Source organism: Somniosus microcephalus, chromosome 6 (genome assembly GCF_052327205.1).
Source record: "Somniosus microcephalus isolate GS21.2 chromosome 6, FLI_Smic_1.0, whole genome shotgun sequence".
Classification (NCBI taxonomy): domain Eukaryota; kingdom Metazoa; phylum Chordata; class Chondrichthyes; order Squaliformes; family Somniosidae; genus Somniosus; species Somniosus microcephalus.
In genome coordinates, this window is record NC_140992.1 from 12,889,869 (window position 1) to 12,912,747 (window position 22,879).

Genomic DNA, 22,879 nt, shown 5'->3' on the forward strand with positions numbered 1-22,879 from the left:
GGAATTGAATACTTGCATGAAGGTGGCATGGGAGTGGGGAGACTTGCAGGGCTATGGGAAGCAGTAGGGGGTGAGCCAAATTGGCTAACATTTCAAAGTGCCTCCACCGGCAAAATGGCTCGAACGATCTCCTTCTTTACTGTAAGATTCTATGACAGCAATTCATTGGCTGTGAAGCACTTAGCGATGCCATAACGAAACGAAATGCACCAAGTACTTTGTCCTTCCTTCTCAATTTCTTCATTAAATACAAAAATAAAGCATAAAAATAAACTAATAATGTTTCAAAATATGTGAAATTTAATGAGCCCTCTTACATGCTTTCCTTGCAACAAATATTCCGTAATGCCGTTATAGACATCGCGAATGGCCTTAATTATTTGAAAATGTATTTTATGTTCCAATGGAAGATTTATGAATACTGGATTTTAAATTACAAGACGGGTCAGATGTGCTTAGCAAAAACTTTGCCCATGATATGTTTCTTCAGCAAGATAATGTAACATTTAGGAGCAAAAATACAGATAAGCAGGGCAAAACTGGAGGCCAAAATTGCGAATATTTCTACAACCACAGTATATTTTCCAGGAGAGCTTATGTAAGCTGGAATGAAAGTTATCCAAGCTGCACAAAAGATAAGCATGCTAAAAGTTATATGACTGGCTTCATTGAAGTTATCTGGAAGCTGTCTAGCTAGAAATGCAACCACAAAGCACACACAAGACAGAAATCCAATGTAACCAAGTACACAGTAAAAGGCTATTGCTGACCCTATGTTGCATTCAAAAATGATTATATCCTTAAAATAATCACTGTTTTTCAGAGGATAAGATAGCGATGTAATTAGCCACACAATACACCTTAAACATTTTACAAGTGTAAGAAGAAAAACAATTAAGGGTTGTTGTGCTGGTCCAAACCACTTCATTGTGTTACTATTTGGAAGGGTTGCATTAAATGCCATTACCACAACAATGTTTTTTCCCAAAACACAAGAAATATAAAGAACAGAAATAATACAAAACGATGTGTGACATAATGTGCAAAACCAGACTGAGGGTTCTCCAATGAATGTTATTGAGCACACAAAACACAGGATTAATGCAAAAAAAGAAGGAAGCTTAATTCCGAATTGTTAGCTTTAACAATGGGAGTATCTCTATAAAAATAGAATAAAGCAAATACACTTGTTGCTAAGCAGGCTCCAAGCAATGCCAGTGCCATTAGAATGATTCCCATAATTTCTCCAAAGGAAAGAAATTCAATTTTCTTTAGTACGCATCGGTCTTGTTTTTCATTGGATCGATATTCCTTGGGACATTTAATGCAATCAAATGAATCTAAGAAGAGGTAAGTTTAAATTATTAGAAAAAGTAAATCTGAAAAAAAAATGCACGAAACATTTTATGTAATTGTTTATTCTTACCAGTGGAGTTACTAATTTCACCGTAAGGACATTGTATACAATCAAAACAACAAATCGGTCGTCCATTCCTTGCGGCTTTTCGTGTTCCATGTAGACAACTTTCAGAGCAGACTGCTTCTGGAACCGGTGAATAACAGCAATAAAAAACACTTGCATTTGTATACCGCCTTTAACTTAGTAAAATGCCCCAAGGCCGTTTCAAAGCAGTATTATCAATAAAAATTTGACACTGAGCCCCGTGAGATATTAGGGTAGATGACCAAAAGCTTGGTCAAAAGTGTAGGCCACAATTTTGCCGGCGCTCACACTTCAGAATGACTTCATTGGCTGTAAAGCGCTTTGGGATGAACTGAGGTCGTGAAAGGCGCTATACAAGTGCAAGTCTTTCACTTTTCTTTTCATAACTGAAGTCCCTAATCGCTTGTACCATTCTAGTAAGTCTCTTCTTACCCTCTGTAAACGCAATGACATTCTTCCTCAAGTGTAGTACCCAGAATTGAATGCAATGTTGCAGATGAGATCTAACCGTTGTTTTATTGAGGTTTAGCAAGCCTCTGACCTGCACTTACCTAGCGCGCCGGCCTTTGTGCTGTGGGCCCGTGTGGGATTTCAATCCTGGGCATGCTCCAACTGCCAGCGCGCAGTGCTTGCGGATCCCAGGGGCGCAGTTAGTTCGAAGCGTCCCCTGGGATCACGTGGGCCATGGAGAGCCAATGGTAGCTGGGAATCTGTATTCATAGATTTGACAGGAAGACCTGTCAAATTTATGAATACAATTCAGCCCCAAAACATAACTAAAACTTCAAATAAATTTTTAAAAATCACATTTTTAAAATAACTATAAATTACATAAAATAACCAGTTTAAACAATAATTTAAATTTTTGAAAAAATGAATTACAGTTTCTAACAGGGCTAAAAATAAACTTAACTTTCTTTAAAGTATTAAAAAATAATAAACCTGTGGAAAAATGTTTTAATTTTACTTAATTCACCACTTACCTTGTTAAAAGCAGGCCTTGTGACTGCTTTGTAAAAGCATAGCTACTGGAGACTTACCCTCCCGGAGAAACCTGGAAAAAAATGGAAGTTCCAGGCTTACACGTTCGACCTTAGAACCTCTTCCTTTAAGGGAACGGAAGTTCCGGTTTCCCACGTATGCGCAGTGCATGCACGAAACTGGCACTTTCGTTGGGCCTACGCATGAGTTTCCAACGCGTACTCACCCATGGGGATCCGAAGTTCTGACCCAATGTTGTAATGCAGGAAACATGGTAAAGAATTTGCTCACGGCAAGCTCCTACAAGCAAAAATGTGATACATACTAGATCATCTGCGTTAGTGACGTTCATTGAGGGATAAATATTAGCCGGGTCACCAGGAGAACTCCCCTGCTCTTCCTCGAAATAATGTCATGGAATCTTTTTGTTCTAACTGAGAGGGCAGAGGGAGGCTCGGATTAACATCTCATCCAAAAGACAGCAGTTCTAACAGCGCAGCACTCCCCCAATACTGCACTGGAATGCCAGTCTAGATTATTGGCCCAGAAATTAGGTTTGGGGGCTTGCCACGCGTGCAAGCCCCCGATGTGCACTCACCCGGCGCGCCAACATCTGAAGCCTGGGCCTGCTTGGAATTCCTGTCACTGGCCCTGTTCAGATGTCGGCGCGCTGTGCTTACCTGATCCAGCGGCGTAGTTAGTTCGATGTGCCGGCTGGGATCAGGTGAGCACTGTGCAGCCAATCAAGGGAGGGGAAACTTCATTCATGAGATTGATAGTAAGAACTGTCAAACTCATGAAAAGTACCGGCGCCCAAAAGACTAGTTTAACTTTAAATAAAAATTTAAAAAGCATCCCAATAATTAAATAAACTATAAATAACTTTAAAAACTATTTTAAACAATTAATCAAATTTTTGTAAAAGATAATCGGGTCTAAAACTACACTTACTGTAAAGTCCTTAAAAACAATAAAGCTGTGTAAAAAATGTTATAATTTTAAGTAATAGACCACTTACCTTAAAGAAGGAAGTCCTTACGTCTCTTTTTTACATTCGTAAAAAGGAGAGGCCCTTACACACGTGCAAACCTGTCAAAAAGAAGGAAGTTCAACGCGTGCGCGCAGAGTCCTGCACGCACGCGTTGGACCTCTGAACCCCTTGGAGGAAATGTCGGTTTCCCGCGCATGCGTTGTGCATGCTGAAATCCGGCACTTCCAACGGGCCCACGCGTGAGTACCCCGTCCGTACTCACGCGTTCGGACCGGAATTACTGGCCCAGTCTCTGGAGCTGGACTTGAATCCATAATGTTCTGACTCAGAAGTGAAAGTGATAATCACTGAGCTATTGCTGGCATCTTAAGGCTGCTTTATACTCTCTTTAGTCTAATATAAAACAGGGAGATTTGGGCTTATAGACACGAGATCATATGTCACTCTCAGAAGGTGAAAACCATTTCTTCCGATAAAAAAAAGCTTTTTGCTTCAAAGGCACATCCCGGTTTCCAATGCGACACAAACAAATGTTGTGCCATAGCCAGCTTTCTAACTAGAAACTAAATGGCGGAAAAACAATATTTTCAAAAGGGGAAGCATCATTTTTCAGCACATTGCATACATTGCTAAAAATAAAATAAAATTGTTCCTGTCAATGTCTGCTAAGTTTTGTATAAAAAACTAAAGTCTAGTTCCACTCTCTGCCTCCTTCATTGATTGTCTCCCAAGTCTACTCTATCCTACTCCCCACCCATTCCTGCTCTGCCCCTATCCCTAGCACATCCCCACTGTGAAAGAAGAAATGAGATGTATTAAAAAAATTCCTAACTGAATATTATTATATGCAGCCACAATTTTCAGACTCAATTTTATTGCTTCAAAGCAAAATATATACATTTTACAAGCAATATATATTTAATTCTAATTTTAAAATTCGTATCAGCAAAATAATGTTAGCAACATTTACTTTACTACTGCAAAGCTTTGGAGGAAAAATTAAAGGTCTTTGGAAGCCATTTTATCCATGATGTGCTTCTTTGTATTTTGTTCTTTTTTCAGCAGGATAATATAACATTTGGGAGCAAAAATACAGACAACCAGTCCAAAGCTGGATGCTAAAATCGCAAACACTTCCACAGCTACGGTATATTTGCCTGGGGAGCTTATATAAGCTGGAATGAAAGTTATCCATACAGCGCAGAAGATTATCATGCTAAAAGTGATGTGTTTAGCTTCATTGAAATTGTTTGGAAGCTGGCGAGCTAGAAAAGCAACCACAAAACACACACAAGACAGAAATCCAATGTAACCGAGTACACAGTAAAAGGCAATTGCCGATCCTACATTGCATTCAAAAACAATTATTTCGTTAAAATAATCACCGTTCTTTAGAGGATAAGGAGGTGATGTTCTTAGCCAAACCGTGCATATTAAGCACTGCACCAGTGTAAGAACACAAACAGATAGGCGTTGTTGCATAGGTCCAAACCACCTCATCATGTTATTGCTGGGAAGGGTTGCATTAAATGCCATCACCACAACAACTGTTTTAGTCAAAACGCACGAAATACAAAGGACAAAAGTGATACCAAATGCTGTGTGACGTAATATACAAGACCAGACGGAAGGTTTTCCAATGAATGTTATTGAACACAGAAAACACAAGATCAATGCAAAAAGAAGTAGAAAGCTTAACTCAGAGTTGTTAGCTTTAACAATAGGAGTATCTCTGTAAACATAAAACAAAGCAAGTACACCGATCGTTATGGAGGCTCCAAGCAATGCCAGTGTCATCAAAATAATCCCCATCACATCGCCAACAGAAAGAAATTCAATTTCCTTTAGTATGCATTCGTCTCGATGCGAATTGGACCGGTATTCCCAAGGACATTTAATGCAACCTGGTGAATCTAAAAGAAAGCAAATAAAAATTCATAGCAAGTTAAATCTAGATAAAAAACGCAGTAAATATATTTATATTAAATAATTGAGTGTTTAAAAGCATGATTTCCTCTGGTTCCTCTTTGTTAGCAGCACAGTAAACATAGCAAGAACATGTTCAATGTTTGCATTTCAAGGAAAACTGTAAAGATTTCTTAAATTACTCACACTGGTTTTCCTTCACTTTTAGGATTCAGAGGAAATCATCTTTCATATTTACTATATCACCAGCACACAAGGACAACAAACTATCCCCCTATATTCTGACGAGGTGACATCGACCTGAAACATTAACTCTTTTTCTCTCTCTACAGATGCTGCCTGAACTGATGAGTATTTCCAGCATTTTCTGTTTTGATTAAATTATTCCCCTTGTTCGTTCTTACCAGTAATGTTGCTAATTTCACCATCGGCGCATTGTATGCAATCAAAGCAGCAAAGTGGTTCTCCTTTTCTTGTTGCTTTCCTCGTCCCACGTGGACAGCTTTCGGAGCAAACTGCTCTTGGAGCCTTAATATAAAGAAAAGATGCACAAAGTTCGATTATTTGTTTATTACGTGATATTGCAAAATTAGCTCAATTTCTTAAGGAAGCTGAGTGAGTGAGAGAGAGACCAGGAAAGTACAGATCTGTTAATTTAACATCATTGTGGTCAAGTTATTTGAATCAATAATTAAGGACAGAATGACTGAATACTTACAGAAATTTGAGCTGATTAGAGAGAGCCAATGTGGAGTTGTAAAGTATAGGTCATGTCGAAACAACCTAATTTAATTTTTTGAGGAAGTAATTAATTTATGAGTAAGAGGAATGTCTATAGATCTAGTTTATTCGGACTTCCAATAGGCACTCGGTATTGTTCCACATAATAGACTGCTAGCTAAAATTGAAGCTCATGGAATTGTAGTCAAATTATTGAACTGACTAAGACATTGTTGAGGCGGTAGTGGACAAACAGTAGGGGTATTGGGTATGTACTTGAATTTGAAAGAAGTGACTAATCGTGTCCCACAAGGATCTGTGCTGCGGTGTCAATTATTCATTATTTTTATTAATGATTTGGATAACTTAATACAGAGCCATATGTCCAAGTTTTCTGATGAAAGAAAGATTGGTAGCATAGTAATTGGTTATGATCAGAACATAAAATGACAAAGAGACATAGATAGATTCAGTGAGTTTGCAAAACTGTGGTAAATGGACTTAAACGCAGGTAAATGTGAGGTCATCCATTTTGGCCCAGTAAAGGACAGCTCCTAACTTTTTTTAAATGAGGAAAAGCCCAAGAACATTGGGGGTCCTTAGAAATTTAGGGGCTCCTGTACACAGATCATTAAAATGCTGTAGTCAGGTATTGGAAATAATCAAATAGGCTAATGGAATGTTAACATATACAAATAGAGAACTAGAATATAAAGGCGAGGTGGTTCTGCAACAGGTATACAACGCCCTGGTTTGACCACATCTGGAGTACTGTGTACAGTTCTGGGCACCACACCTTCGAAAGGGTGTATTGGCCTTGGACGGAGTGTAGCACAGATTAATCACAATGTTACCAGAGCTCCAGGAGTAGATTAAGAGGAGAGATTACATAAACTAGATTTATATTCCCTGGAGTAAAGAAGATTTAGGGGTGATTTGATTCAGGTTTTTAGGATTTTGAAAGGAATTGATAGAGGGGGACGTTTTCTGCTGCTGGACGCGTCTAGGAAAGTGAACATAGAATTAAAATCAGAGCCAGGCCATTCAGGAGAGAAGTTAGATAACATGTATTCACGCAAAGGATGGTAGAGGTATGGAACTCTTTCCCACAAAATGCCATAGATGCTAGATCAATTATTACTTATAAATCTGAGATCGATACATTTTTGCTAGCCAAGGGAAATGGAGCCGAAACCTGTAGATGGAGTTACGATACAGATCAGCCATGAACTCGTTGAAAGGCGGAACAAGCTATTCCTATTCCTATGTTATACCACTAATATTCTGCTGTTCCATACAAACTCCATCATCTGTTGTGAATATCTTGCTGTTCATGTCTGGATTTTCAACAGCAAATATCATTAGTATTACTTGGCGAATAAGATCGTGAAGCAATCACACTGCAACGTGAGTATATGTCTGAAATAAATATATTGTTTATATAACATAATAATTAGAGTTATTAATTTGGTTGTCGTGGTCTCAGCCTGAATGTATGAGCTTCACTTTATCCAATGCATAGCAGAGCTACACGGATTGAAGAGATGTCCACCCAATGGAAAATGTGTGTCTGTGGGCTTCGGACGAATATAGCATCTGGTTCAGCTATGTCAGTAGAGACCGAGAATAGCTCCACCACACTCACTGACTAGCCTCGTCCATGTTTAGTGGCCTGTTACTATCATCTCAGCGTTAGCAAAAGGTGACTGAAACTTGTCCAACATCATTGGGAATGGAGATAAGAGGATATATTGGCGGGAAAATACAAAGTGGGTTTTTTTGCACACCCCGACGGGTTGTGAGATATGTGCCTTATTCAGAGAGAAAATAACAAATGGCCCTGAATTTGCGTTCGGAGGTTTCCCGCGTGCAGATCTCTACGACCAGCAAAAAATCTATGAACTTGCCTGATTGTCCCAGAGGTTCGGACACTTGCGATCCTGGGCCTCTATGCCTAGCCCTCAGCAGAAGCCCATATATCCCAGGGGCGGATGAGGTGAACGAAAGTGATCCCCATTATGGTATGCACGGAACCTCCATAAATAAAAATGGGAATACCCCCAAAAATACATGCACACTTCAAATAAATAAAAGAAAATACCATCACATGTTAAAAAATTAATCAAAATGGCATTTAATTAAATATTTAAATCATAATTTTTAATTTTTTGAAAAATAAATTTAGATATTTTAAAGGGGCTTAAAATAAACTTAACTTATTTCACAGGTTTTTAAATGTATAAATTATTGGGAAATATATATTTTTCTGTTCTTTAAAAGTCTTATGCTGGTAAAAGAAGGCCTTACGCCTGCTTTTACCAGGCTTTAGAATTTCATGGGCATTCGCTGAGAAAATAGCCCAACATTGCGCCTGTGGATGCCCTTTTCCCGGTGACATGTGTGATCTGCCAAAAATATTCTTGACAGATTGCAAGATCTGGGTTGTAGCGCATGCACATTGCATGTCTAAACCCGGAACTTGTGCGGCCCCCACGGACACATGCACACCTCATGTGCACGCGCAGGGGCCACAAATTATAGCCCATCATTTAATAAAATACGCAAGCATTCAAAGATCAATAGTAGTATTCTTGACAAGAATTACACTACCCTCAAAAAATAATAAAATAAAAGACAAAGGGCTAGATTTTCAGTTGCTTGCGCCAGCAGTTAGCGCCTTAAGAGAAGTGATTTTCGGGCGCTATGCGTGTAGCGCCCGGGCGCAGCGCAGTTTGCGCCCCGCCCCAAATTAAGTTGCCCGTTAGCGCCGGCGCAAAGTTTAGCGGCCGCCCGGATGCGCGCGCAGAAAATGACGTCACATCCTCGTGCAACGCCCTTTGGCCGCCCCGAATCCAAACTTCAGTCGGACCGCCCCATTGTGCGGCTGGCGTCCAGAGCGTTTGTAAAATGGAACGCAACACACCCTCGGGAGCGCAAATTAAAGGGCACTCCTCCTGCACTATAAATGGCAGTCTGCATGTGTTGTGTGGACGGATCCAGTGTGTTGTTGTGCACGGTGTATTTATGTTTCCGGGCACCACCACCACCTCCTCCTCCTCCTCCTCCTCCCCCTCCCCCTCCCCCCCTCCCCCTCCCCCTCCTCCTCCTCCTCCTCCTCCTCCCTCTGCCTTTGAAAAAAACACATGCACCCTTCCCCTTTAAGAGCTCACTGGCACCAGAGTGTCTGCCGTGCGCTGCGCCCGAGCTCGGGCGCTGCACTCTGCACCGCCGGCTTAGCGCCTAAAGATAGTAGTGGAACGCCTCTTTTAGCGCTCCACCAACCTCTTAGGGCGAAGCCACTGAATTTCCGGCAATGGGGCGCTACTTTGGGGCGGGTGCTAAGGTTAGCGCCCCAAAACTGTCTATACTGAAAATCTAGCCCAAAATCTTTTGCAATTTGAAATTTTTATTGGGTTTTGGCTTAGCCAGGGCTTTAGCGCCGGAAATTAGTGCCGGCGCTAAGTCCCCTGCGCGCGCCAAAAATTCAGTGGCGCCGCGCCCAAACGGCTGCCGGCGCTACTGAAGGGTCTTAGCGCCTGGAAAAGGGCGCTAACTGCCGTTTCGCGCCGCAATTCCGGCGCTGCGGCACCTGATGCGGTGCGGCAGGCTGGGGAAGTGCAGGCCTCCTCCTTCCGTTAAGGAGGAGCTGCCTGCACCCGGCCGCGGCCCGCGCAAATCTCCTCAAAAATGAGCCCGGCACCTCGGACAAGTGCCGGGCTTGCATCTGTTCCGGGGGGGGGGGAGAAGTCCGGGGAGGGAGCTGCGGGCAGGCGGCCGGCGGGAAAGCGGCCGGCCGCCGCGCCTCCTTAAAGCGCCGGCGCAGACTCCGGCAGCACTCGTTTGCCGGAGTCTTAGTTGCGGCTGCCACTGGCGAGGCGGCCGCAACTGAATTTCGGCGACGGCGCCAATTGCAGCGCTAGGCCCTCTAGCGCCGCAAAATCGGCGCTAAGGGCACTGAATTTCTAGGCCTTTCAATGGTAGCATCATTAAAGGCCAGTTTTTTTTCAATCAGACATTGATCAATATATGTCAATTTGCATTGCTTTACATCATACTTGCTGTAGTCACAATTTCTGCCCTTGTTTTTCAGACAGCAGTTACAATTAGTAATTGCTATGTTAATATTTTCCATTAAGTTTTGTCAGTTAAATTGTCACAATGTAGGTGCATGTTCTGAACAATGGTGGCTCTGCTGAGGAAGTTTCTGAAGTCTCTCTTCCAAATCTACTGGCATCTCGTGTACACAAAATTATATTTATTAACTGATCAAGGGTGACCTGCGTACCAATAAGTGTTTCTTCGGGACAGTACATTTTCAATAACTGTTATTCAAGTGGATCGTCATTTTAGCATACTCTAGTTACCTTTCTACAATGCTATTCACTGAAATGTAAATTCTACAATTGGTTACTGGATGCCTAGCATAGATTCAACATAACATAGAAACATAGAAGATAGGAGCAGGAGTAGGCCATTCGGCCCTTCGAGCCTGCTCCGCCATTCAATGAGATCATGGCTGATCATCCAAATTCAGTACCCTGTCCCTGCCTTTTCCCCATATCCCTTGATCCCTTTAGCCTTGAGAAATATATCCAACTCTTTCTTGAATATATTTAATGAACTGGCCTCCACCGCCCTCTGTGGCAGAGAATTCCACAGGTTCACCACTCTCTGGGTGAAGAAATTCCTCCTCATTTCAGTCCTAAATGGCTTACCCCTTATCCTTAGACTATGACCCCTGGTTCTGGACTCCCCAGCCATCAGAAACATCCTTCCTGTATCTAGTCTGTCCAGGCCCAACAGAATTTTATAGGTTTCGATGCCTGTCTTTAAATTCAATGCCCTATGTATTCAATCAATTTGTCAACTTTTCTTCCTGTACTTTGACATTCATATGCACTCCGCGATCCCTCTGCTCCTCCTTTATAAGCTTCAAGAAAAGTAAACAGCTAACCTAGGGAGCCAGATGATGAGATTATCCCATTTTATGTAGTTTTGTGACATGGGGTTAGGACTCTTTAAAAGCCAATTGTGGAACAATCAGCAGAAAAGAGATGGAGAACTCAAAAGTTACAATATAAAGCAGAGTGGATAAAGGAACTCAGTGGAAATGGAAGAGACCCCCATCGAGTGTGAGTGCTCTGATTTATTGGGTCAAAAGAATTAAACTGAAATAGAAATACACCCTTCTTGGAAGAAAAATAATGTAATTGTGTACGGCCCCATTTGTAATTGATAAAGAGGAGGTACTAGAAAGGTTGGCTGTACTGAAAGTAGATAAATTACCAGGCCCGGATGGGGTGCATCCTAGGATGCTGAGTCTGATAAGGGTGGAAATAGCAGAGGTACTGGCCATAATCCTCCTTAGATAAGGTGGTGGCACCAGGGGATTGGAGATTTGCAAATGTTACACTTTTGTTCAAAAACAGGGTATAAGGATAAACCCAGCAACCACAGACCAGCCAGTTTAACCTCGGTGGGGGGGTGGGGAAGCTTTTAGAAATGATATTCTGGGACAAAATTAATACTCACTTGGACTTGTTAAAGGAAAATCGTGTTAAAGAGAGTTTTTTTGATGAGGTAACAGAGAGTGTTGATGAGGGCAATGCGGCTGATGTGGTCATAGAGAGTCATAGAGTAATACAGCATGGATAGAGGCCCTTCGGCCCATCGTGTCCACGCTGGCCATCAAGCCCTGTCTAATCTAATCCCATATTCCAGCATTGGTCCTTAGCCTTGTATGCTATGGCATTTCAAGTGCTCATCCAAATGCTTCTTAAATGTTGTGAGGGTTTCTGCCTCCACAACCCTTTCAGGCAGTGAGTTCCAGACTCCAACCACCCTCTGGGTGAAAAGGTTCTTTCTCAAATCCCCTCTAAACCTCCCGCCCTTTACCTTGAATCTATGCCCCCTAGTTATTGACCCCTCTACTAAGGGAAAAAGCTCCTCAGCATCCATCCTATCTATGCCCCTCATAATTTTGTACACCTCAATCATGTCCCCCCTCAGCCTCCTCTGCTCCAAGGAAAACAAACCCAATCTGCCCAGTCTCTCTTCATAGCTGAAGCGCTCCAGCCCTGGTAACATCCTGGTGAACCTCCTCTGCACCCTCTCTAACGCGATCACATCCTTCCTGTAGTGTGGCGACCAGAACTGCACACAGTATTCCAGCTGTGGCCTAACCAGTGTTTTATACAGCTCCATCATAACCTCCTTGCTCTTATATTCAATGCCTCGGCTAATGAAGGCAAGTATCCAATATGCCTTTTTTACCACCTTATCCACCTGTTCCGCCGCCTTCAGGGATCTGTGTACTTGCACACCCAGATCCCTCTGACCCTCCGTCTTGCCTAGTGTCTTTCCATTCATTGTGTATTCCCTTGCCTTGTTAGTCCCCCCAAAGTGCATCACCTCGCACTTTTCCGGGTTAAATTCCATTTGCCACTGTTCCGCCCATCTGACCAACCCATCTATATCGTCCTGCAGACTGAGGCTACCCTCCTCGCTATTTACCACCCTACCAATTTTTGTATCATCCGCGAACTTACTGATCATACCTTTTACATTCATATCCAAGTCATTAATGTAGGCCACAAACAGCAAGGGACCCAGCACCGATCCCTGTGGTACCCCACTGGCCACAGGCTTCCAGTCACAAAAACAACCTTCGACCATCACCCTCTGCCTTCTGCCACTAAGCCAGTTTTGTATCCAATGTGCCAAGGCACCCTGGATTCCATGGGCTCTTACCTTCTTGTCCAGTCTCCTGTGCGGGACTTTATCGAAGGCCTTACTGAAATCCATATATACCACATCCACTGCGTTACCCTCATCCACACACCTAGTCACCCCCTCAAAAAATTCAATCAAATTAGTCAGACATGATCTTCCCTTGACAAAGCCATGTTGACTATCCCTGATTAATCCTTGCCTCTCCAAGTGGAGACAAATTTTATCCCTCAGAATTTTTTCCAATAATTTTCCTACCACTGATGTTAGGCTCACTGGCCTGTAGTTCCCCGGTTTTTCCCTACTACCCTTCTTGAATAATGGTACTACATTAGCGGTTCTCCAGTCCTCTGGCACATCCCCTGTGGCCAGAGAGGTCCTGAAAATATGTGTTAGATCCCCCGCAATCTCTTCCTTTGCCTCACACAGCAGCCTGGGATACATTTCATCTGGGCCTGGGGATTTATCCATTTTTCGGCCAGCTAAAACCGCCAATAACTCCTCCCTCTCGATGTTAATATGTTCGAGCATATCGCAGTCCCCCCGCCCTATTTCTATGTCTACATCGTCCTTCTCCATAGTGAAAACAGATGCAAAAAATTCATTTAGAACCCCTCCTACATCTTCTGGCTCCACACACAGATTGCCACTTTTGTCCCTAATGGGCCCTATTTTTTCCCTAGTTATCCTCTTACCCTTAATATACTTATAAAACATCTTAGGATTTTCCTTTATTTTGCTCGTCAGTGTTATTTCATGGCCCCTCCTTGATCTCCTAATTTCTTTTTTAAGTATCCCCCTGCACTTTTTGTACTCCTCTAGGGCTTCCTCCGTCTTTAGCCTTTTGTATCTACCAAAAGCCCTCCTTTTTTTCCTAATCCATTCTCGTATATCCCCTGACATCCAAGGTTCCCTGTGGTTTTTGGAACCACTCTTGACCTTTACGGGAACATGTTGCCGTTGTATGATCTCAATCTCCCTTCTGAAAGCCTCCCATTGCTCCGATGTGGATTTTCCTACAAGTAGCTGATCCCAGTCCATTTTGGCCAGATCCTGCCTTATCCTATTAAAATCGGCCTTCCCCCAATTTAGAACCTTTATTTCCGGCCCATCCCTGTCCTTTTCCATGACCACCTTAAATCTTACCATATTATGGTCACTATCACCAAAGCGCTCACCTACTAGCACTTTTTCCACTTGGCCGGCCACATTCCCTAGAATTAGGTCCAGTACCGCCCCCTCTCTTGTAGGACTTTCTACATGCTGGCTCAAAAAGCTCTCCTGGATGCACTTTAAGAATTCTACACCCTCTGAGCCTTTCACACTCTGACTATCCCAGTTAATATTGGGGAAGTTGAAATCCCCCATTATTATTACCCTATTATTTGCACATTTCTCTGAGATTTGCCTCACGGACTTCCAAATGGCGTTTGATAAAGTGCCACATAATAGGCTTGGCAGCAAATTTGAAGGTACAGTGGCAGCATGGATAAAAAATTGGTGATTTATATGAATAGTGGTGCTCGGTTGTTTTCTGACTGGAGAAATGTATACAGTGGTGTTTCCTAGGGCTCAGTACTAGGACCTCTGCTTCTCTTGATATATATTAATGACTTGGACTTGGGTATAGGGCACAATTTGATAATCTGCAGATGACACAAAACTTGGAACAGTGAGGAGGAGAGTGATAGATTCAAGAGGACATAGACAGGCTGGTGGAATGGGCATTCACGTGGTAGATGAAATTTAACGCAGAAAAGTGTCAAGTGATTCATTTTGGTAGGAAGAACGAGGAGAGGCAATGTAAACCAAAGGGTACACTTCTAAAGTTGGTGCAGGAACAGAAGGAACTGGAGCTACATGTGCACAAATCGTTGAAGGTAGCAGGGCAGGTTGAGAAAGCAGTTGAAAAAGCATACGGGATCCTGGGCTTCATAAATAGAGGCATTGGGTACAAAAGGAAGGAAGTTCTGATGAACCTTTATCAAACACTGGTTCAGCCACAAATGGAGTATTGTGTACAATTCTGGGCACTACACTTTAGGAGGGCGTGAAAATCTTAGAGCTGTTGCAAAAAAGATTTACAAAAATGGTTCCATGGATGAGGGATTTCAGTTACGTGGCTAGACTGGAGAGGCTGGGATTGTTCTCGTCAGAGCAGAGAAGTTTGAGAGGAGATTTGATAGAGGTGTTCAAAATCATGAGGGTCCTAGACAGAGTAGATAGAGAACAACTGTTTCCGTTTGTGGAAGGGTCGAGAACCAGAGGACACAGATTTAAGGCGACATGAGGGAAAACTTTTTTACGCAATGTCAATGATCTGGAATGTAATGCTGTAATGCCTGAGAGGGTGATGGAGGCAGATTCAAACGTGGCTTTCAAACGGGAATTGGATAAGCAGCTGAAAGGAGTAAAACTGCAGGGCTACGGGAAAGGGCGGGGGTTGGGGGACGAGCGAAGTGCTCTTGCAGAGAGCCGACATGTGCTTGGCAGGTCGAATGGCCTCATTCTGCGCCGTTACCATTCTATGATTCTACGATTCTAATAAACCTTCCAACTAATTTCTCCAAGCAAAGTCTACTTAGGAAGCTGAACCAGGCTTCTGTCTAGCAGGATTTCCAACTGGTTCAACTTTCCAAATAGATGTTTCCTGGGAGATTCTTGCCTGCTGTGACATCTCTGAACTCTTACTTGTTTGCAATCAGCAGAGGGAAAATCACACGTGCTGGCCAATGGACTTACTGGCTTATAGCAAAGTGTTATCAGCTCAGACAGCATATTGCTCAGAATCACCATTGAAATCATTTTGAAAACAATCTCAGAATTACGATATAACCAAAAATCCAACATTTCGAATCACAGTTCGACAATAACTTGAACATCTGAGGCGAGGAATTCGCTCAAAACTGATAAAGTTAGTGATAATAACATGTAAGAATATGACAGGTACCCTTGTCATTGTGCACTTCCCGAAATATAACCATCCAATAGCTTCCTCCAATTTTTGACAAAGGCGTCACCCTCTTTAAAATAAATTAATCAACACCTCCGCAAAAACAGGTTAAACATTCATGTGTATTATTTCACTGTGCAATTTCAAGGCAATTGAACTCAGCAATGGGTAAGGCTGCAAATTTAGGTTCGGGTAACTCACTTATCTGCACCATTTGGCGCATTGTTGTGTTCTAAGTGTCCCTACCGTAACCTGACCGCCACTCCATACAATTGCTTCGTCCTTTATCACAAATTCTTGTCCTGAGGGAGCTGATCCGTCATAGACTCCAACATCTACAATATCCACGCCACCACGGGCATTGGGCTGCCAGTTTACGATGTCATATGTGGCCACGGGATCTCCATTTCCATCAAAATACATATTTTCACCGATCTTGGTAGTAAAATTTACTGTTTTCATATAATGTAGAAGCTTAAAAAATGGAAAAATAATGGAGAGGTAAACAATGCCTCGTTTAAAAAGTAACTTGGAACATCTACTATAGCCTTCTACTCCTATACGGTCACCAGTGTTTGAATTGAAACCAGTTAACGGTATATAGTTTATAAATATGCATATTTTAAATTACCAAACAGCTAACAAAATTTACCCCTTACCTGCCATGGCTGAAAATTTGAGATATTTGCACAGCTTTTTAGTGGAAATGGTCCTTTACCATTTTTACAGGCGAGCATGTTATGAAGAGCATGGGCTATTGCATAAGTAGCTTTATATACATTATAAGTAACCCTGTACTGAGAAATATCAGTAAATTCATTGTGTGCTGTCTGCAAACTCTCTCTTCCGGTACAGTGCTTCAACACAGCAGATGTCATTTTATCTGTTTTGTTTTCTGTACTCATCAGTGTACAGCCGAAGGATGATTCCCAAAACTCCTTCACTAAAAGATTGCCTGGATACATTGAAGGATGGACAGCCATTAGAAATTCTTTCAGTCCTGGTATATCTACCTGACGAATGGCAATTCCGATTGTGCCAGCGACAAACCGTCTACTTTCTTCCTCAGGTAAAAATTGCGTGGATACCCAGGCCTCGCTTCCTATCCATTGTACACCTGTCACATTCTGCCGTACAATTTCATTCAATAAAACGGTCATTTCTGCAGGCGCAACAAACGCCACAATAACTTTTGTTGAAGATTTCTTTACAGCATCTACGATGCTAAGTAATTTGTCTCTGTGGTATGTTCTGTGAATAGACTCAGAGAAAGCAATGCAAACGCCTAATTGTTCGACAGCTTCGGTGAAAGCTTGCATTCCAAAGTTACCGTAATCATCGTTGTTTTTAATGGTCCCGATCCACGTCCAACCAAAGCGCTTTACGAGATGGGCTAATGCTCTTGCCTGAAAATAGTCGCTCGGTATTGTTCTGAAAAACGACGGATATTCCTTTCTGTTACTCAGGCATGCACAGGTGGAAAAGTAGCTGACCTGTGAAAAATTTAAATTGAAGCATATTAACATGTCTTATGTCGACTCTGGTAATTCCTTTTCAATGCAATACTCTTGGTGCACCATGTTTCTTCATTCAAAGCCACAAAGTCCTGGAAACAGTCAGCCAGTCAGGCTACATCTGTGAAAAAATGTTAACGTTACAGAAAACCCTAACGAAGGGTGGAAATATTAACTTTGTTTTCCCAATAGATTCTGCAAGAGACTGCTGAGTGTTTCCAGCACTTTCGACTTTTGTTACAGACTTGCAGGCCTTGGATAGAATTCTGAGGATGTTTACTCGAAAGACACCATGGATAGGGGACTTCAGCTATGTGGATAACATCAAGTTCCAGCGGTTTGGCAAGCCGCATGTGTAACGCCCTTATTCAAAAAAGGAGGGAGGCAGAAAGCAGGAAACAATAGAGGCCCGTTAACCTAACATTGGGCCAGATATTCCGATCCCTACAGGTGGGTACGCGCTACGTACCCTCCCGTAGGAACATCGGGAATGCCGGCTTCAGGCACACACTGCGCATGCGCTGAAAACCGGCATTTTTCGATCTGTCAAGAAAGCTCTTGACAAAGCCTCCGGCTGCCCTGGAGAAGGGCCACTGCGGCGGATAGTTCCGCTTTTTGGAGACCCTCCGCCCGCAGAAAACCCTTACAATTCTTTCGCCTGGTAAAAGCGTAAGGCCTACTTTTACCAGGGTAAGAGTTGAAAAAAAGTTTTTAAAAAATTCCACTTTAAAAAAAGGTACGTTTATTTTTAGCCCCTTAAAAAACTATAACTATTTTTTCAAAAAATTAAATTTTTGTTTAAAATACTTAATTTATTGTAATTTCAAGTCATTTTAAAAATGTGATATTTTTTATTTACTTAAAGGTTTACTATGTTTTTCATTGATCTCCATTCATATATTTGACAGGTCTTCCTGTCAAATGCATGAAGGGAGTTCCCTTCTGTGATTGACTCCCCATGGCCCACGTGATCACAGGGACGCTGCGAACTACCTGCGCCCCTGGGATATGTGGTCCCTGTGCACTTCTAGTTTGGTGAGGTGCAGGAGCGGAAGCGTGTGTGTCCCGGGAGCCCTCAGGTAAGGGCGCAGATTTTTCCAGATCGCAGGCCTCCAGCCGCGGGAGGCCTGCGATCGGAAAATATGGGCCATTGTTTTTGGCAAAATGCTCGAATCCATTATTAATGAAGTAGTGGCAGTGCATTTAGAAAATCATGAAACAATCACACAGAGCCAACATGGTTTATGAAAGGGGAATCGTGTTCGACAAATCTATTAGAGTTCATTGAGGAGGTAAGGAGCAGGGTGGATAAAGGGGATCCAGTAGCTGTAGTTTACTTGGATTCCGAAAGACATTCAACAAGGTGTCACATAAAAGGTTACTGCATAAGTTAAGAGCTCATGGTGTTGGGGTAATATATTAGATTGGATAGAGGATTGGTTAACGAACAGAAAACAGAAAGTCAGGATAAATGGGTCATTTTCAGGATGGCAATCTGTAACACAGGATGCCACACAGTGCTGAGGCCTCAACTATTTTCAATCTATATTAATGACTTGGATGAAGGAAGCGAGTGTATTTTAGCCAAATATATGAACGATACAAAGATAGGTGGGAAAGTGAGTTGTGAGGAGGACATAAAGTGTCTGCAATGGGAAATAGATAGGTTAAGTGAGTGGGCAAGAATTTGGCAGGTGGAGTATAGTGTGGGAAAATGTGAAGTTATCCACTTTGGTAGGAAGAATAGAATAGAAAAATATTGGCCCAGAAATTCGGGTCTCCACGGGTGAGTACACACAGGGTACTCACGCGTAAGCCCAATGGAGGTGCTGGTTTCGTGCATGCACTGCGCTTGCGCGGGAAACCGGCACTTCCGTTTCCTTAAAGGAAAGGGTTCAGAGGCCGAACGCGACGCCGGAGAGGCAGCGCATGCGCATGGAACTTACTTTTTTTTTGCAGGTTTCTCCGGGAGGGTAAGTCTCCAGGACTTACACATGTAAAAAGCAGGCGCAAGGCCTGTTTTAACAAGGTAAGTGGTGAATTAATTAAAATTAAAACATTTTTTCCACAGCTTTATTATTTTTAAATAATTTAAAGGAAGGGAAGTTTATTTTTAGCCCCGTTAGAAAAAGTAATTAATTTTTTCAAAAATTTAAATTATTGTTTAAAATAGTTGTTTTATGTAATTTATAGCTATTTTAAAAATGTGATTAAAAAAAAAATTATTTGAGGTTTTAGTGATATTTTGGGGCTTATAGTATTTATAGGTTTGACAGCTCTTCCTGTTAAAGTTATGAATGAAGCATTCCCTGCTACCATTGGCTCTCCATGGTCCACGTGATCCCAGGGGATGCATTGAACTAACTGCGCCCCTGGGATACGCAAGCACTGCGCGCTGGCAGTTGGAGGAGGCCCAGGATCGGAATCCCATGTGGGCCCACAGCTCAATGACTGGGGAACTAGGTAAGTGCAGGTCGGGGGCTTGCACCCGCGGGAAGCCCGCGACCCGAATTTCTGGGCCACTATTCAAATGGAGAAACACTACAGCATGCGGCAGTACAGAGGGATGTGGGTGTCCTCATACATGAAACACAAAAACTTAACATGCAGGTGCAGCAGGTAATTAGGAAGGCAAATGGAATGTTGGCCTTTATTGCAAGGGGGGTGGAGTATAAAAGTAGGGAAGTCTTGCTACAAATGTACAGGGTGCTGATGAGACCATACCTGGAGTACTGTGTACAGTTTTGGTCCCCTTATTTAAGGAGGGATATACTTGCAATGGAGGCAGCTCAGCAAAGGTTCACTAGGTTGATTCCTGGGATGGAAGGGTAGTCTTATGAGGAAAGGTTGAGCATGTTGGGCCTATATCATTGGAGTTTAGAAGAAAGGGAGATGATCTTACTGAAACATGTAAGATTCTGAGGGGGTTGGACAGGGTAGATGCTGAGAGGATGTTTCCCTCATGGGGGAATCTAGAACGAGGAGGCATAGTCTCAGAATAAGGGATCGCCATTTAAGACAGAGATGAGGAGGAATTTCTTCTCTCAGAGGGTAGTGAACCTTTGGAATTCTCTACCCCAGAGTGCTCTGGAAGCTGAGTTATTGAATATATTCAAGGCTGAGATAGACATATTTTTGAGCAATAGGGTGTCAAGCGTTATGGGGAGCGGGCAGGAAAGTGGAGTTGAGGCCAAAATCGAATCAGCCATGACCTCATTAAATGGCAGAATAGGCTCGAGGTGCCAAATGGCCTGCCCCTGCTCCTATTTCTTATGTTATTTTCTTATGTTAATGTAATAGAACCAGATTATATTAAGATATAGTCAACGTGACAAAGGCAACTAAAGGCAAAATACATCACCTGCAAAGCAGATGATTCTTATACAAGGGAGAAGACGCAGAAGATGATACTGGGCAAAGGACCAAATCAGTTGCGCAGCGAAAGCAATATCTGAAAAGTTAACCCTATGTTATGTGAATTTACAAAGTTTCTTTATACCACGATAGTTTAATTTCAATAGCCGTACAGACATAAATATAAATCGGGATAACATTGCTAATACGGGTTGTTTAAAATATCTTTGATGGTAACAAACCAAATATTACCATAGGGTTACATAGAATTTCACAACACAGAAGCAGGCCATTCGGGCCAACAGGCCTATGCCGGTGTTTGTGCTCCACATGAGTCTCCTCCCATCTTATTTCATCTCATCCTATCAACATATAATCTATTCCTTTCTCCATCATGTTTCTTTCGAATTCCCCTTACATGCCTCAACCATTCCATGTGGTAGTGAGTTCCAAATCCTTACCACCATCTGAGTAAAGAAGTTTCTCAATAGTTCCTTATTGGATTCATTAATAACTACTATATTTTTATGGCCCGTAGTTTTGGACTCTTCCACAAGTGGAAAGATCTTCTCCACGTCTACCCTAGAGAAGCCCTTCATGATCTTAAAGAGCTCTATCACGTTATCTTTCAGCCTTCTCTTTTCTAGATAAATGAGGCCCAGTTTGTTCAGTCTTTCCTGATAACATTATAAGGCAATGTCTAATTTATATCACTATTGCTAGCAGTTCAAATATCTTTGTCTGTATTTTCGTTACATTTAATCATATTTTAGACAGAAAGCGAGAAACATTGGTCCTGAATTTTCAATCAGAGGCTTTGTGCAGGTGGATCCCTCCGATTGAAAAAAATCTACGATCTTCCCTGCTGGCTTCGTAGCTCCCGAGGCTTGCGATCCTGGGCCTCTGCTGTACAAATTGCGCAGAGGCCCAGGTATCTCCGGGGCGCATGCGGTCCGCAAGCGGCTCTGGGATCATGTGGCACATGGGGAACCAATCAAAGAAGGGAATCCCCCTTCACACTATTGAAAGGTCTGTACGCACGGATCTGTCAAAAGTATGAATAGGGATCACTTAAAATACACAGTAAATGATTAAGTAATTTTTAAAAAAATCACATATTTATAATTAATTAAAATGACATTAAATTAAACATTTTAAACAAAAATTTAATTTTTACAGGGCTAAAAATAAACTTACTTTTTTCGAAGTAATTTTAAATTCTACATCAGTGATTTTTTTAAAACATTTTTTAAAACTCTTATGCCAAGTGTAAGATTATGTAAAGGTTTTCAGCGGGCGGAAGTTTTGCACAAAGCGCAACACACTGCCACGGAGGCCCTTCTCCTGGGCATGAAAAGGTTCTGTCAAGCGGATTCTTGACAGATCGCATGCCTAAACCCGGCACATGTGCGGCCCCTACAGATGCATACACACCTCGTACGCACACGTGGGGGTTGGAAAATCCAGCGCAATACTTATCGAATGACACGAAGTGTCATTTTCTGTAAATAATACTGTTCCCCACTGCATATATTACTAATATTAGTTAGCGTTTAAATATATTTGTATCAAGGAATAGTCTCCATGAACTTAATGTGGAATGAATATTAGAGTCTAATGGCCTGCCAATAAATGGAAATAATCCATTGCTTTTGAGAGTAAAGATGGATATGATCATTGACCAATAAATATCTTACCATAGGAATCCTGAATGGACCGATTAAGGTAGCCATTGCTATAGACTGCGAGGATCCAGAGTCGCCGACAATGGCAGAAACAGTAGAGGACTTCTTGCAAGCAAAATTGGAAGACGTCTTTTCACCTCTGTTTAGAAACTCAAAGGTTGATTTCAGAGTTAAAGGCGGCATGGTACAAGTATCATAAATCCGGTAACCCAGTGTGACATTGGGAAGCAGCCTTGGGTTCTTGTTGATTTCTTCAATGGCGAAAATCATCGTCAGCACAAAACGAAAAACTCGGAACCAGAAGCTGTGGACAATACATTTGTGCGTTGGTAAAATAAATAGAGATATATTGTTTCTAAATTGCATGGATATGATGATAGCTGAATGAATTTATTTTCAAATGCCAACAGTAAGTGTCCGAACTGATTGTGTTGAATGAGCAAATTACATTGCATTCAAGCACGTTTCACACTTTAATGGTTGCTATTAAAGCTCATCACAAGCAAAACGCCTATAAAGTAGACATTTACTTAGCCATAAGTGTCTTTAAATGCAATGCTCAATCACACAAGATCTCGCATA

At 42.1% G+C, this 22,879-nt stretch overlaps 1 protein-coding gene across 1 annotated transcript; it reads right to left on the reverse strand.

The window, feature by feature from the left end:
• Positions 1–4,337: 4,337 nt before the first annotated feature.
• On the reverse strand, positions 4,338–22,567 carry LOC147115471 (extracellular calcium-sensing receptor-like). Its single transcript, XM_085989426.1, has 5 exons — positions 22,310–22,567; positions 16,404–17,237; positions 15,991–16,218; positions 5,747–5,870; positions 4,338–5,329 (listed from the first exon to the last, which is right to left on the reverse strand). Exons 1-5 carry the CDS (start codon positions 22,565–22,567, stop codon positions 4,416–4,418), a joined length of 2,358 nt encoding a protein of 785 aa, XP_085845552.1. The 3' UTR covers positions 4,338–4,415.
• Positions 22,568–22,879: the final 312 nt, after the last annotated feature.

Bases quoted from the DNA above. Each gene is read 5' to 3' on its own strand.
- LOC147115471 (XM_085989426.1), bottom strand. From the start codon at position 22,567: ATGATTTTCGCCATTGAAGAAATCAACAAGAACCCAAGGCTGCTTCCC. The intron at 5,871-15,990 runs GTAGGGACACTT...CTTTATATTAAG, and splicing joins GGAGTGGCGGTCAGGTTACG to GCTCCAAGAGCAGTTTGCTC. The intron at 5,330-5,746 runs GTAAGAACGAAC...GCTTTCTTTTAG, and splicing joins TGAAATTAGCAACATTACTG to ATTCACCAGGTTGCATTAAA.